At 43.3% G+C, this 17,138-nt stretch overlaps 1 protein-coding gene across 2 annotated transcripts in view; it reads left to right on the top strand.

Moving 5' to 3' along the window:
• CUNH1orf21 (chromosome unknown C1orf21 homolog) overlaps positions 1–17,138 on the top strand; it is a 114,178-nt gene that overhangs the window by 48,076 nt on the left and 48,964 nt on the right. The window contains exon 2 of one of the 2 annotated variants that reach the window (XM_017834952.1): positions 11–218. In XM_017834952.1, coding sequence (XP_017690441.1) covers positions 125–218 — 94 coding nt within the window. In that variant the 5' untranslated portion in view covers positions 11–124. The remainder of the gene's footprint in view (positions 1–10; positions 219–17,138) is intronic. The other variant, XM_017834951.1, reaches the window with a different exon arrangement.

The following is a 17,138-nucleotide window of genomic DNA, read 5'->3' on the forward strand; positions in this document are numbered from 1 at the left end:
TGCCATCTTCAGGTAGAAGTGACTTGACAGCCCAGCAGGGAGGTGGATTATTTTCGCAGCGATGAGCGGGCGTCTCTAGAGATGCTTTGTGGTTTGGTGCAGCTGGAGCTGTCTGAATGAAGCGATGGGCTGTGCCTCCGCCAAGCATGTTTCTACTGTTCAAAACGAAGAGGAAACTCAGAAGGGGAAAAACTACCAGAACGGAGATGTGTTTGGTGGTAAGTGTCGCAGGATTTCATCTTTCTCCCGGCATCCTGAGTGTTCTGGAAGGTGTGTGTGGGAGTGTTTCACAAAACATAAAGGAAAAAGCATGTTAAAATATGTCATGGTGGTGGAGCAGTTGGCCCATCCAAGGGATGGTACCGTGACACTTGAAACAGAGGTGTGGGTGAAATCTGTACTGAAAAATTAACATTTTAAGTGATAACATCACAAATCTTGAAATAGTTCAAAGACAATGAGTTACATGACCCCCTCATATATTTATATATGTGTCTTTCTTAGGTATTTGTCATTGGGTGCCAAAATAGTTGACTCATTTCCTAAAAATAAAAACCTTTTCAGTTAGAAAAAGAATTCCTCACTACTGTTGCCCTGTAAAGCAACTAAATATTAGTTCTGAAATCCTATGGCAGATAGGGTTGGAAGGTGCAATGAAACTAGGAACTGGGAGGGACTCATAGTACAGGGAAGTAGGATGAAAACATCTACTTCATTGTGTGGGAAGACTGGTCTATGATGCAGATCTTGTGCATCAGGTAAAGTAATGGAAGATAAAATGCATAGTCAGCTTCATGATTCTTTTCACCCCAGATTCTGTTAATATATGCCAAGGTTTTTTAGATAATTATGTAAATCATAATACAGTTTTTTAAATGTTAGGAATTATTCGAAGGACTGTTCAGAAATGAAGCTTCTGGATGTGCCCTGATATCTGTCTGAAAGTTAAGTCAGCTGTGAATAAGCTACCTTGGTACTGTTATTGTTAAAATAGGTGCTTTGGTACTGAATACACCAAACTCCTCTGGTGGCTTTTATAGCGATTGTTTGTGTAGTAGTGAGCATGACACATATAGCAGCAAATAATCTCTCCCTTTCATTCCAAAAGCAATATTTCACTTTTTCAGCTATTCTGAGGGCTAGCTTGCTCTCACAATGGATCCCAGAGTAAGAATACCCAGAGGTGTAGTCTGGAGAGAAAGTAGTTACTTAGCAAACTTCAGGACTGTTCAGTGCTCCTCCACTAACCCAGGAGATGCTGGGTTTGGAACTGGGAATTCAGTAATTGCTTTTATTTGAAATAGGCTTTAAGTGTTGTCATGAACAGAAAATTCTATCAGTTTTTCAAAGGTTTAGATTTTAGCTGATATTTAGTGAGGGAGCAGTTTTTGGCAAAATGCGTGTCTCAGCTTTTTGGGGTTTTTTGTGGTTGTTTAACCACATGCTGCTGGCCAAAGATGATAACTTTAACACAAGAAACTAAATGTAGCTTTTGGAGGCAGAGGATCAAGAAGATCGAAGTGATTTTAAAAGGCTCCCATTTATAGAGCTGGGCTGGTGTCAGCAGGATCATTTAGCTATTCTGGGATCCATTTGAGGGCTGTTAATCGTTCCCTGTTTTACTGGCAGGAGTTCTACCTGCTGCCTGTAGGGATTGAAAATGAGCTGCAGAGCAAGACTGAGGTGAGTGGCAGAGAAATGAGGAGCAAGGAGGTAATGGAAAGGGGATTAGAGATTAGTTTTTGGGGAGGAGGCAGCAAAGTAAAGGAAACGTGAGCAGGGTTGGAAGGTGGCTGATGCAGTGATAGCATCAATAACATCCTGAGAATATCCGTGTGCATATCCCATGATGTACATGGACCATGAGCACGTGCAGTGGTTGTGTCTGGGGACTGATCTGACGTAAAGTGCCCGTGCAGAAGCAGCAGGTATGAGCTGCGTGGTTGCTGTAGCCCAGACTGCCTCAGATGTTTCACAAGTGGAGGAAATCCTGAAGGACTTGGAACAGCAATGACAGAAATAAAGGAGAAGAGCACAGTGCTGGTGCTGCCTTTGCTGGGCAGCTGCTGTGGTCTGCAAGGCATGGTGACAGGACATTGCCCCTCGCTGTGTGACACACCCGAGGGGAAAACAGTTTCCCCCTTCAGCATCATCCCCACACAAGCTGGAGGCAGAAAGAGTCAATAGTAAGGATTGTGCTTTCCAGTTAAACAGTGTTGGGATATTTTTTTTCTCATCAGTAGTTTTTGCTCAAGTCCAGATGTCACTTTGAATCCAGAGAGAACTTTCTGAGCTTCTCGAAGTGCTACAGTTCTGCTTTGGCTCTTCCTCAGAGCCTCTAGATGTTTTTTCCTTCTTTTCTTGGTGGGATTGGTTGAAGCCAAGTCTGTTGACTGTTTGAGAGATCATTGCTTCTGTGAGGGTTTTGTTTAAACCTTTTTAAAGCCACTGCAGGTTATGATAGATCTCCAGTACTTTATTTCTTCCCCAACTTTTAACCTTTTTTTTCGGTCGAGCAGCCACATTGATCCAGGTGATCGCTGTGAATTTGAAACTCTGGTGCTTAAAACTGAGGAACCCACAATGAAACCCATGAATCCTGTAAGGACAAATTCTGGTTAACTGCAACCAAAACATAAAAATTTCCATCTTGTCCCGAACTGTAGAAGTCACGCTGCATTTTGCTGTAATATATATTTAAATAATTGAGTTAGCAGGCCTATCAAAGGAGATGTTCTAGAGAAGATTGAATATAATATGATTATTATGTCTTGTTGGTCTCTAATGACTTTAAAATCCTTCTAATAAGGATAGTAATAATAAATCTTCATTTATTCCTCATTCCACTTCAAAGCTGATTTCCAGGGCAGTACATAAGAACTGTAATATGTAAATACCAATGAAGAACAAAATGCCATGATAGAGCCTTGAGCGTTGTTGATTGCAGCATATGTTTTAATAATGTAACCTCCCTTGTAGATTAATTTTATTTGTGTCTTTATAAAAAATCATTTGGGAAGGAGATGACTGACGTCATTCTCTCTGTAAGAAAGTAAGTGGTAATCTGATTTGCAAAAAAAATATTGTAGAATCCGTTCATTAATCCAGACGTTTCTATGGAGCTCTTGGCTGCTTTGCAAAAGGGAGAGCAAACATGGCATGTAAGAATCTTCTGATAAAGTGGGAATATCCAGATAGGATTTCTGTTATTAAGAGCAGCTCCAGTTTCTAAACCAGTCTAAATAAAGCCAACTGCAAAGCACAATAGTTTATAAACCAGTTTATCTCAGAGCAGCTGGGAGAAGGCTAGGAAAGGAAATCTTTAGCATTGGAGTATTGTAATGAGATTGAAAAACTGATTGATGCCCACGCCAAGTTGGACAGGCTTGGAGCAACCTTGGTAATGGAAGGTGTCCCTGCCCATGGCAGGGGGTGGAATGAGGTGACTTTTAAGATCTCTTCCAACCCAAACCATTCAGTGATTCTGATTGCCTCACAAGCTCCAGGGTAGTCTTCTTTTCTGGTTTTCTCATGTTGATGTTTGCTTTGTTCTTATGTGTTTTATAGATTTGCCTCACTTCTGCTAATCCCCATCTTGTGACAGTCGGTTCCTTTCCTTCCTGTTTGCCCATGTCTCATCCATGTGGGCATCTCAGGCCACTGGCAAAGGCAGCAGAGCTCTGACTTAGTTTGAAGTAAATGCAAAAAGATGCTAAAATAATTGAAACCTTTAAAACATACCCAGTGTATACAGGAATAGAATAGCAAGAGGAATTTGGGACTATGATTTACCTTTCCTAAATATGCATCGTCATCTCCAAAAATATTATGCCCAAACCTATGTAGAGTTTAATCTGTTTTGAAGGATCTTTCCTTAATAGACAGGCTTAGCAGTATCATCTTACTGAAAGCTTCAGTCTCAGGATGTTGCTCAGGGCACTTCAAAATATCTGTAGGCTTGGCAAAACTGTTCAGATGTCCTTAATATGAGGCAACTTCCTGAACCCACCTTGTTCCTGTGCACAAAATTCTGGAGATCATCTTCTGGCCATTCGAAGTTGTGAAGTTGGGAAGTTTTCAGATAAAATTTGCAGTGAGAAAAATATCTTTAAACTGTTTTCAGTGAATAACACCTTTCTGTTGTTGTACCATTACAACACCTCTCCCTCAACAGTCAGAAAAAAATGCTAAAATTGAAAATGGGAGATCCTTTTTTCTGGAAGGAGCATGGCCATCCTCACTGAACTGAAACCCTCTGGAAAGCTGTAGCTTAGGGAATATAACTTGTGCCATGTTGACTGTGAGTGTGTGCCGTGATCAGAAGGTCTTACTGCACCAGGCTTCACACAAACACACAGCTGCCTTTGCCTGGCAGCCTTTATTTTATTGACTGTGTTGGTCAGCCTATTAGCACTCAGATACTAATTGCTCCAGCTCATTTGACTGTCCTGACTTGCTTCTGCAATGTCAGGTCTTACTCATTTGGGGACCAGATGCATAAGGGGACCAGCACCATGCAGTGTCCTAATTCCATACTGGATATTTTGAGACTATAACCTTTTTTAAAGACAATTCAATCATAAATAAATGCTTCTGGTACAGCCACAGCACTAGTTCTTAGTTTTCTGAGTGCTTCATCTGAGCTCCATGGAAGTGAGGGACATGTAGGCACCCCCCCCCTCTGAAAACCCAGTCTCGGGGGTGCCACACCAAATATCACAGTGAGTTTCAAAGGAGAAGATTTTCCTTCTTAAATGCAGACTCTGGCTGAGGTCCTTAAAGGGAAGGTTTCATGCTGTTCATGGTTTCAGCAGCTCATGTTATTAAGCAGGTCTTGCTGCAGTGTTTGAAAGCTGAAGCAGAGCAGGTGAATGAGCACATTGCAACGTAGGGCTGAAGTGCATGAGCATCTTCCAGAATTATACTGGACTGTGGGCCTTTTCAACTGACAGAGGGCAGGTTTAAATTGGATATTAGGAAGAAATTCTTGGCTGTGGGGGTGGGAAGGCCCTGGCACAGGTTGCCCAGAGAAGCTGTGGCTGCCCCTGGATCCCTGGAGGTGTCCAAGGCCAGGTTAGAAGGGGCTTGGAGCAACCTGGGCTAGTGGAAGGTGTCCCTGCCTGTGGCAGGGGTGTTGGAACTGAGTGGTCTTTAAGGTCCCTTCCAACCCAAACCATTCTGTGATTCTCTCTTTCTGGGCTTTTTTGAACTATTTGTTGATAGCCTTCTTCTTATCTAAGTAAACATGGGTCAGTCCTAAACATGTGTTTCAGGAAGTGAGAAAGAAGAATAGAAGCAAACCCTACTTTGGTGTTATGTTCATGTGGGAAATGTAATAAAATCATGTATGTTATCCAGGTTTATGAGGTATTTGTGTAACTCTGAGAACACCCTTGGTAAGTTAATAATTTACTATTTTATTACCATACAGAAGCAACAGAGTTTTAAAAAAAATCAAAACAAAACCAAACCCCACCCTCAGGTTTTGTGTAGTTATGTGTTCATGATTAATGTGTGCAAAGAAGGTGTTTTCTATGTGAATTAAAACTGTGTTTTCACCTTTTGTGTATGGAAGTGGCTCATCTTTGTAGCCCTTGGAAAAGGTACTGCTTTTGCAGAAGAAAGGAGGAAGCTGCTCTGAACTACAGGTTTGCTCTGAGCAAACAAGCTCTTCATCCTACTCCAGCAAGGAAATATATAGAGAGGTAAAGAATACAAACAGAGCAGTCCCAGGCGTGGTAATGAACCAGGTCCAGGGTCCATCCAGGGAGTGCAGCGAAGGAGCACCAGGGGACAAGGCTGCAGGCAGGGAGAGAAGAGATGGGGCAGAAGGGACCTACAGCATGGGTGGGGGTCCCTCCAGGAGATGGGACCAGAGGCAGGACTAGAGACAGGCAGACCTGCTCTGGCAAGGACTGAAGGGCCAAGTGTCAGCCAAGACAAAGCTCCTGGATCCATGGGCAGAAGATGCAGGTGGGGTTTCCTGGGACTGGTCGTGACCTCTTAGTGCACTCAGGGCTCTGACAGCATCTATCCACTAATTGTGGTCTTTATGTAATGATGGTGATTGAACTAGCTTTCCCTTCCCCTACTCCTTCCCCTTTTTTTCCCTTACAAGTGGAGAAACACTGATCTGATGGTCCCTAGGGGAGAGATCCGAGTCCATGGAAAGGTTCCCGTAGGCCACAAGAAGGTACCTTGCCACTTTGGACAAGATTGGTTTTCTAGCTTCCCTGATCCTGCAGGGAAGAAAACCAGTTCAGAAGTGATGGGAGAGTAGCTTTTTAGGATACCTGGGTGCTGGAAACATGCTTAGTTGTAAATTGTTTCAGAGCAGTAAAACAGCAGTGGTAGAAGACATTCCTTGGTGCATATTTAGAGTTTTTCCTTTGGAGAAAAAAACCCAGGAAGACCCCAAATGAGATGACTTTCCCAAATGGATAACAGACCTTTGCCATAGAAAAGTTGCTGAGGTTTTCCTGCCTGAGAGTTGGACTTTAAGCAGAGCACGTATCCGTAAATTACGTAGACAGCCCTCAGACTCTGTAGTTACCTTCTTCTGGTGGTTAATCTTCTTCCAATGTGTTTACAGCCCCTTGTCACAGTATTAGATGAGGGAATTATTCTGCGGAGTCTTTCTCCTTAGTGTAAGGGAAGTGTTTTTGTACAGATCTTTGCAGTGCTCTCTGGGTTTCCAGGCTGGTGTCTGCTGGGTTTGGTGTGATACGCACACAGTCAGCTCCCCACCCTCAGTGGGGATTTACAGTATAAAAAGAGAGGGGAACCAAGGTGGAGAAATAGTTGTTACCCCCAGTTTGGGAGCAGAAATTAATCCCAGGCAGGTCATAACTTCCTTGTTTCTTATTTTCATGTCAGCTTTCACCTTTTGCAATCTTCCCGTTGGTGTCTGAGCACCCAAAGGAGTTTGACCCGTGGTTCGGGGGCTCTGAGGGCACCCCTGAGTCTCTGCAAGCAGCTGATATGTGAACAGAGTTAATGTGCTGTTATTCTTGGGAGTGACCTTTCCTACAAGCTTAGCTTGATGGAGAGTAAAGTCTGAGCTAAACACAAATAAAGTGCATGGGGTGTGCATTTCACAATTGCATTAGTGGGCTATAAATAGGGCCATACATCTGCCTTTGGCGCTGGCTAGAAAGGAGCCAGGATGTATTTTCTGGCAGCCTTGGTGCTTAAGGAAATCCGTTTATTTTATGGTACAGACACACTTAATTTTTTGCTTAAAAATCCTCGGTGTTCATTGCCTACCCGTAGGTGTAAAAGAGGGAAAGTGATGGTAAAAATGCCATATACTTTCAATTATGGCAGTGTTTTTGACATTTTCCAAGTGTTTTATTACTGGGCCACAAAGTTGAAAAAAGCCCAGCAAAAATCCAAAGCCTGAAATTTGTCCAGGAAAACCTCACTCTGGGGGATAAATCTCCAATTCCCCAGGTAAGCCTTGTGGAGCTGCACAGATGCGTATTCATTGCAGCAACACAAGGCTGTAATTTTATAGTAGGAATATCTGCTGGAATAAATACCTGTTAAGTGCAAGGAAAAGGTAGCTGACCAATAAATACTTGTGTACCTTCACATATGCAGCCAAAGGTGCCTTTACAGGTTAGAAGCAAATGTAGAAGGCATTTTTCCGTTAGGTAATTCTCCAAAACACTGCGCCACGATGGGTATTTTAAATAAATCTTACAGCCAAGTGTCATGTTGTCCCTGGTCCGAGTCCCAAGATTGCTGATGCTCTCTGTCTTGAGCTAGAACCGGAAAAAGATTGTAAAAAAGGGGGAAAAATTGGAAATGTGAAGATTTCTGCCTCATGGACTTGTGAAAAACAAAGCCTGGCTTCTGCTGAGAGAGTGTAATCATGCCCTGCCACGTGCCTCTTCTTCTTACCTGTGTGAGGGGGGGTTCTGGCAGAAAGGATCAGGTTTAGGGTGCTCTTAAATGATATATTTCCTTTTTGCTCTTGTAGAGGGAGCACTGCAAGGGGCTGTTCAGGTGACAGAGGTGCAGAGCACTCTGTGCTGTGGTACCGAGGAGGAGCACCAAGTCACCTTTGTTTCAGGATTTATGGTTTCAGGAATGATCTTGATCTGTTCAATGAGAAAAAAAGGGATGTAAGGGTGTTTTTTTTTGTCATGGAAGTCTTCTAAATTATATTAATGATTCTATTTATTAAAACTACCTGCATTTTATCCCCTGTATTTTGTTGTCACGGCCCCAAGGCTGCCAGAGCTCCAGGAGTGTTTGGACAACGCTCTGAGGGACAGGGGGGGATTGTTGGGGTGTCTGTGCAGGGCCAGGAGTTGGACTGGATGATCCTGATGGGTCCCTTCCAACTCAGCATATTCTGTCATTCCATGGTATATTGGATTTCTACCTGTAGGAACTGGCTACATCTTGAGATCTTTTTAGGCTGAAAGTCTAATAACAAGTGCTTATTTTGATTTTTCTTTTAGCTATTATTAAAAACTGCCTTTTCTCACTCATTAATATCTGGCTTTCGTTTAAAAATTGCTGCACAAAGGGAAGGGGAGAAGGCATGGAAAATCACTGGCTTTTTAAAATTTCCTTTTCTTTTCCACTGGTGGTTTTTCCACTTCCTTTTTTTTGCACATGCACCTTTTAAATGTGCATGTTGACGTGTAAGTGGCTTTGCTGCGGTCGCGCGCAGCCGGCAGCGAACGGGGGCGAGTTCCTGGGGTCCCACGAGCGGGTTCTGTTGGTGGTGGCAGCGGGGACAAGAGAGCAGGTCGTTCACAACCGGCTGCATGGTGCAGAGAACTGGGAGATGATTTGTGGCTTGGCATATATGGCAAATGGAGATGTTAAACCAGACATCTCCTGCGACTGGACGGGGCTGGGAGCCAGGCGGTCCCTCGCTGCTCCGGTTCTGGGAATTCCTTAGGGTGTTCCCATCATTGCCCATCACTGCCTCAACAAAACGCCTCCGTGGGTGGCACATGTTTGCCTTTTGGGATTTAGGTAAAGCTTCTGCAACATGGATGCTGCTGAGGGAAGTAGGCATTTCTAGAGATAACAAATTAACTCTGGGCATTGTAACCAGAGTAAAATATTAATCTTCCCAATAGGTTAATTTTGGAACTGTTTGGATGGTCTGTAAGGAAAGTAATGTAATTAACTTTTGTATCTTTTGCATCTGGAAATATGTGCTGTATTTTTATAAATCAAGTTTTCATTAGGTCTTCCCCTCCCCTCCTGGTATAAAGGAATACTGACAATGAGGAGACATTTGTGCTCATCATGGATCTGCAGTATGTTACTGTCCTGGATAATTACTGTGTCCCTTTCATAATGCAATTAATAAAAATGAAATATCTGTTGATTTACAAATATACTTTGAGGTACATGAGCAGTGAAAATTTGATAGACTAATAGAAGAAAGCTACTATGCCAGAAAGGATATAAAAATCCATTTCAAGTCCTACTTTGCAAGGCAACAATCTCATTTAATAGTTGACTGATTGAGAGTGGCATTGCTTGTTAAGTAAAGAGGAATTGGCTTTTTTATTGACAAGGAAACTGAAGACACCTCATCCTGTGTGTGCAGTAATAGAATATGTGTAATTTTGAGGGTGTGGAGTAGTAATGACTTATTTTCCGGAGAACTCTTGGGGTGGCTCAGTGTGGCACAGGTTTTTGTTCCTGGAGCAGTTGATGGATACATTAGTGGGGCTGTAAGGAGCAGGACCTCCATTGCTGCACGAGGGGTCCTCAGAGGTGGTCAGTTAGGGGTTTTTTTGTGGAATCTGAATACTCTCTGTCAGGTTCAGTGCTAAAATGATAACTGTTCTGCAGTGGAGTACAGAGACAGATGCTGGCTGGGGCAGCAGAGACTGAGAGTTTCATTATGACATTGAAAAATCTGAAAAGACTTAAATATTTTGTGCTTGGTGGGTTTTTTCAACTTTCCAAGGGATAGTTTAAAAACAGAGCAGTGAAATGGAGTTGAAATAGCCTTTCCAACCTGGCCATGCTGTGCCATGTTCAAGGTGCAGGGAGGCCCTTCCTGCTCCCCCGTCATGGTGGGGGGATGTTGGGGCATCCAGAAACCTACCTGGTGGCTTCATATGAACAGCAGTATTTTCAAGGCACAGACCCTTTGTCTTCCTCCTGACTGTTCCTTTAATTAATCTCTCTGCTGCTTGTTTCCTCTCCTGCTTTCATTTCTCAATTTGATCTTTTTAGTGGGCTAGATAATTGCATTTACTGAGTATCCTTCCTGCCAAGCATCGTGGCTGTAATCTCCTCCACCTGAGAAATGGTTTCCTTTGAACAACCTGGCATCTGCCTCAAAGTTATGTGTTAATTAAATTAAAAAAAAGGTAAAAAAAAGTGTGTCTGTATGTATATACATAAATATATATATGTGAATTACAGAGTTGCAGCAAGCAAACGTCTGGGTAGCTGAAAGATAGTCATGAATGCACACCACCAGCACTGTTTTTTGGCTTTGTAATTGCAGAGGAGTGCACAAAAGTCTTTAATTATATGATCACATGGCTGGTTTTTTCATACTATCTTACATGTGCTGTTTCCTCAGATCCTAAATACGAAGACAGTACAAGCGAGGCAGAAATTGTGTGTTTAGTGGTAACTGGATTTTAGGATGTTGAGGCTGCATTTTTAAGTCTTTTCCTGAGATAATGAAATGGCCTCTGAGGTTGTGGTACATTCTCCCCCGCTTGAACCAGGTGCTGCAGTGTGTCCTGGCCAGATGGGTTCACTGGGGGACTTGGCCAGAGGGTCCTGACCTTGCCAGGAGCTGTGAGGGAGCAGAGCAGCAGCAGAGTGCTGCCTCCCCTCATGGGGTTCAGGGGAGTTTAAGATTTCTGATCCTCCTCCTACCACATACAGTCACACCCATGTGCCCCCTTCTCCCCAAGAATGGTTTTACAAGTGGTTTTGGGTACTCAGTGTCTTCCTCTTGTTCTTGCATCTTTCTATACTTCTCATTGCATAAAGAGAAGTGTGTAACCCTGAGGAGCATGGAGGAAGTCTGAGCTAAAGCAGGAAAAATCTTAGGTGGTATCCTGACTGGAAAACTCTCTTCCATCCTTGGTCTGCAGACCTGTGTGCATATGAAGCAGAAATCTTGATGGAAAAATTATTTCCCACAAAACAACTATTGCTTGCACATCAGTGTATATATTATAAAGTCATAGAGTGGCCTGGGTTGGAAGAGACCTTAAACACCATCCAGTTCCACCCCCTGCCATGGGCAAGGACAACTTCTACTACACCAGGTTGCTCCAAGCCCCGTCCAACCCGGCCTTGGACACTTCCAGGGATCCAGGGGCAGCCACAGCTTCTCTGGGCAACCTGTGCCAGGGCCTGCCCACCCTCACAGGGAACAATTCCTTCCCAATATCCCATCTAACCCTGCCCTCTGGCAGTGGGAAGCCATTCCCCCTTGTCCTGTCCCTCCAGGCCCTTGCAAACAATCTCTCTCCATCTTTCTTGTCGGCTTCTTCAGGCCCTGCAAGGCCACAATCAGGTCACTCCAAAGCTTCTCCTCTCCAGGCTGAACAATCCCAGCTCTCCCAGCCTTTCCTCCCAGCAGAGCTGCTCCATCCCTCTCATCATCTTAGTCCCTCCTCTGGACCCGCTCCAACAGATCCATGTCCTTCCTGTACTGGGCCCCCAGAGCTGGAGGCCGCTCTGCTGGAGGGTCTCACCTGGGGGGCAGAGGGGCAGAATCACCTCCCTCAGTGTGCTGGTCACGCTTCTTTCTATAGATGTGTTGGTTTGTTTTTCCCTGCCAGAGTACTCCTCTGACCTACCTGCCACTGAGGTAGACACAGCAGTGGGCCTGTGCCCCTGGGGCAAGGTTAGTTAACACAAGCCTTTATGCTTAATGTGATAAACAACTGATGCACAGCTCTGGTTTCCACAGTTCCTGCAGTATATGACAGTCCAAAATGTAGAGTAGCCTTGGGAACTTTTTGGTCAAGAAGAAACCAAATAGAAGAAGGAACCAAGTAATGACCTCCTTGATTCAGCTGCACATGTCCTGTTGTGTCAGCTGATGTTCAGTGGTGTGTCTCTGCAAGAGAGCTAAATTATGGCTTCGTCATGGTTTGCCACTTTTAGACTGGGGGGAAAGAAATCAGAAAACCCAAGATAAATAAACTGAGGCACCCGATGAGCAGCGGCGTCGTGGGGGTTGGACCGTCAGGCTGGGCCTTTCACGGGACAGGACAGAGATACCCACAGCAGGGAGAGCTGCCAGCAGTTTGCAGCACCAGGAGCTTCTGACAGCACCAATGAAGGGTGGGTTCATATGGCAGTACGAGGTTTGGTGCTTCTGCAGCAGCCAAGATCAAGATGATGTTTTCTGTCAGACCTGTCGGCCTCGAGGGAAACGAGCAGAAAACTGTCATGATTTGGGCCTGCAAAGGGGTAGTTTGATAAAGTAGAAGGGAATTTGCTAAAATTTTGCAGGTAAGCATCACCCTTGAGGGAGTTAATGTTTCAGGAAGAGCTGGCTATGCCATGGGGCTGCTTGATAGCTTAGAAAAGAGTTATCCCTGTCTTGCCGAGCTTTAGGGCAAGTGTCCCTCCAATTCTGCAGAAATCCTCCATGTAGGGTCTGACTTTCGTTACACTGAATGTCTCAATCTTTTTTCCTCCCAAAAAATAACCCTAGCAGTCACATCTGCCGTGTGCAGCAGCAGTCGTTGGCGTTCCTTGGGCACATGTTAGGATTGTGTAGGAAGAAGAAAAAATACTTGAGAGTGGTCTTTCCAGATGTGCTGCCATCTGTTGATTTTTAAAGAGTTTTTCTGCCAGATGATTTATATTTTATTGGCAGAATTGGTGTGTTGTTTGTGCACCTATTCTCTGTTTAATATCTAGTGGTGTCCAGTGCCTCAGCTCCCAGCAGTGGCTGTATTTTTAGATTGGATTAAGGTAAAATAACTTGACTCGGGAAATCTGAACGAGCATTTTCAGATAATCCTTTGAGAAAAATGGGTTGGCTTATTTCCTAAGTTGTTTTTATTACTCTATTCATGGTTGTGAAAACAACGTGATCACTGGGATCTAGAATTGCCTGTGAATTGATAGCTTTGGGGGTTGCTGACAGAGGAAGACAATGGGCTGCTCTCCCAGTGCTGGTTGATCTCCGATGAAATTTCACTCCCAACCCACATGCAGTGGATCGGAAACCCACCCCCACAGCTGTGGATCTCTGCAATTGAGTTAGAATTGAAACATCCATGTAGGATCAAAGGAACGTGTACGTGCTGCTTTCTTTGAGTGCTTGAAGCTGCAGCTAAGAAGATAACTCAGATATCCTCCATTTCTTAGTGTTTAGCTTGAGAAATGTTAATTTGCAAGATTTTTGCAACTACTTTCTCTAACTGTTGACTTTTGTGGGGATGTTTGACGTAGCTTCTGCTGGTATCTATGCAGTTGATACACATACAGTAACAATTCTGGAATAAATTGAGTAGCTCATCTCACCTGTGGCACTCCAGGCTGAGGACTCAGGCGATGGAAACTGGAGCCACCCAAGCAATCTGATTCTGCTCCTTGACTATCCTTGTGGTTAAAGAGTTTCTATTTGTCGTGTCCTCCCAGTGTAGCCATGGAGATCAGAGTATTCCTCCTTCAGTGGCACTGCAGATGAGCTCCAGCAGAGCGGCCTCCAGCTCTGGGGACCCAGCACAGGAAGGACATGGATCTGTTGGAGCGGGTCCAGAGGAGGGACTAAGATGATGAGAGGGATGGAGCAGCTCTGCCGGGAGGAAAGGCTGGGAGAGCTGGGATTGTTCAGCCTGGAGAGGAGAAGCTTTGGAGTGACCTGATTGTGGCCTTGCAGGGCCTGAAGAAGCCGACAAGAAAGATGGAGAGAGACTGTTTGCAAGGGCCTGGAGGGACAGGACAAGGGGGAATGGCTTCCCACTGCCAGAGGGCAGGGTTAGATGGGAGATTGGGAAGGAATTGTTCCCTGTGAGGGTGGTGAGGCCCTGGCACAGGTTGCCCAGAGAAGCTGTGGCTGCCCCTGGATCCCTGGAAGTGTCCAAGGCCAGCTTGGACAGGGCTTGGAGCAACCTGGGCTAGTGGGAGGTGTCCCTGCCCATGGCAGGGGGTGGAACAAGAGGAGCTTTAAGGTCCCTCCAACCCAAACCATTTTGTAATTTTATGATGTTTGGCATGTTCGGTGCTCAGCATCCAAGTGGCTCACCTGCTGTTATATGTTTCAGTTAAATTGCATCAAAATGTCTTATGGTTTTTACTAAATATTTTTAGAAAGAGCAATTCAGTCCTTTATCCAAAGATAGCTTTTAGCTTTCAAATCTTTGGGAGAGGAGAGCACGTGAAGCTTTGATCCGTGGCACTCACAGCAGTAGGAGTACTTTCTGCACCTGGCAGAAATAAGTATGGTACAGAGGAAGTTGTTAGACAGAAAGTTCATATTTCACAGAACAGAAATGTGTCTTATTATGCATAAAGGATAAATCTTGGCATGTCCTGTGATAGGAAGGCAAGAGTGACTACAGAAAGATACGAAGCACAGGAAAATGAAGGTGTGTTTTGAAACTTTCTTCTTGGTGTTGTGACTGAAGTACCACTTTTACCTCCTGCCTGATACTTGATACCTCACTAAAAATAGAGAAGAGAGGCTCACCCATCATCCCTGTTGATGACAGCAGAGCCAAATCTGTTTGTCCTTAGGTGTCTGAAATGGGAATGCAAAATAAATCAACATTTTGTTGATTTATTTATTTATTTAAAGGCTAGATGTTTTTTACAAAAGATCTCTCTAAGACTCACAGTGATTGGAGTTATTGATGCAGTTATGCTTTTTTCAGGTGGCATTTTTTTCAAACTGAGCCAGAATTAGTGTCATTACTGATGTTTCTGTGGTAATGGCACTTACAGCCATGGCTGGAAGTACTGAAGAAGTTTTTCTCATAAGAACAACCACAGTTCCCCCCCTTCAGTAATTGTTTCAATATTATAAGTTGATATGCTCATTTATCACTGAAATCATTATTAATGAGTGCTGGTTTTCTTTGTCACGTTACCATGGCAACTGGGTGACATGTTTGGGTGGAATTATCTGTTTCCAGATGGAGATCTTCATTCATAAGATTTGCCTGCTGAGAATTTTTGCAGCATATTCAACTTCAAAATTCTTCTTCCCTTGCCTTTCCCCAGAGTTTGGAGCTAGAGGCGTTCCTGCTCTCTGCTTTATATCCTGGGATTTTGTGGTGGGTGTTATGCTCACAGTATTTCTGTCTTTTATTTGTGCTTCATTTATGTTGTTTTTCTTTTGATTTAATTGAGTTGCTTTGCTTCAACTCAGGATTCGCTGTGCCAGTGCTGTAAATCCATTCCTCCCCCATATGAGTTATTGGAAAGCTTCTATTCTTATATAATATACCACACAATAGAAGACAGGAATTGATTTTTACTTTTACTCCTGAAAGGACAATAAAGATGTATTTCTCTTTATATATGACATACCACACTCTGAGTTATAGTGTCATAATTTTTTATCATATTCACTACTTGATTTTTGGTTCTGTCTAAGAAATAAGCAAGATGTTTCACTTTTTTTTTTTTTAATATATATAAAACTGTATTAAGGAAAAAGATAGAGCAAGATAAATGTGCACAGAACTTTGTATAATATCCTTTATTTCAAGCTTCTTACAGTTTTAAGGGTCTTGTTAACTGCCAGACTTCATTAGGTCCTACTGGATCTCAATCAGTATTTCAGGATTTCTCTGGGTTCACTTCTGATCAGTCAGACCAAAATACCTCAAAATGTTGTGTTTCCTTTAGTAGAAATCAAAAGATAAAAATCAAAAGGTGATTTTTATCATCCTTTACTTCTGCAACTGCAGATCACTCTTACCTTATTGAGCAAAACCCAGTTAGCAGTTTTTTGCAAATATCTTAAGGAAAGGCAGTAAAGGCCCATTCATCCAACCTGTCTTAAATACAATTTTCATATTCACCTAATGCCTTTAATGACCATGACTTCAAGGTCTGCCTGTTGCTTAAACATCCATTCTTTCACGCTTCCACTTCTTTCATCCTGACAGGAACTTTAGAACAAGAACAATCTCTTAAATATTTCAGAATCTGTAGTTTCTGAACACCTTGTCTTATGCATATCATATCTGTAGAAGATAAATATGGTCTTCACCTAGTCAAAAAAAGTCTTTATATATGGTTGTGTCCTCCCAATAATAACCTAATACAGCAAGACCTATCTTCTACAAATAATTATTTGAATTTAATTGCTATATTTAGTATATTTGTAATAATGAATGTTGCCTTATCTGTGAATAAGTTGTTACACCAACTAAGTGTCCACACTGCCACCTTCTCCTCCTTTGCACCCTCTGGTTCCTCTTTGAAAGTGAAATCATATTTGTTTATACCTACTTCCAGCAATACTAACAAATGTTACCAACGTGTTATATTTGTGCTCCCTGTATTAAGGAAAATGTTTTGCCTGGGATAGGGAATTACAAGAGCTTATGAGTAATAATGTTGCTTCAAACCTGGTGTCTCTGATCCGTTCACTTTGTCTCTCTGTGTATCTGATAAAACAGTTGTTCATGGCTCAGTTAACCAAAATTAGGTCGATCACTGGCTTTCCACAGGCCAGAGCTGCATTTACCTTTTTGTGAGCTATTGCTTCGTGCACTTCTTGCTGGGAGCACGTGGGACTGATGGAGCTGATAAACTGCCTGGCACGCCTGGCTGTTAATCAGTCCTTTAGGCACTGAAGCCTCTTCCTTAGTGTGCCTCATCCCAGGAGATAGTCTTGGCCTTTAAGGCAGATCCTCAGCTTCAGATTATGTCAAAATTACATTGGTTTTTGAGATACAAATAGAGATTTCTTCTGCTCGAATAATACACATGACATTTATATTAATTTTGTAAGACACTGCCTATTACAAGACTGATTCTACTAACATCTGCAGAAGCAGGGGTCTTCTACTTTGACCTCCTGAATTTTTTAAATCTGTATCCATAGAATCACAGAATGGTTTGGGTTGGAAGGGACCTTAAAACTCAGCCAGTGCCACCCCCTGCCATGGGCAGGGACACCTTCCCCCAGCCCAGGTTGCTCCAAG

The sequence above is a fragment of the Lepidothrix coronata genome, unplaced genomic scaffold, assembly GCF_001604755.1.
Source record: "Lepidothrix coronata isolate B3197 unplaced genomic scaffold, Lepidothrix_coronata-1.0 Scaffold246, whole genome shotgun sequence".
NCBI lineage: Eukaryota > Metazoa > Chordata > Aves > Passeriformes > Pipridae > Lepidothrix > Lepidothrix coronata.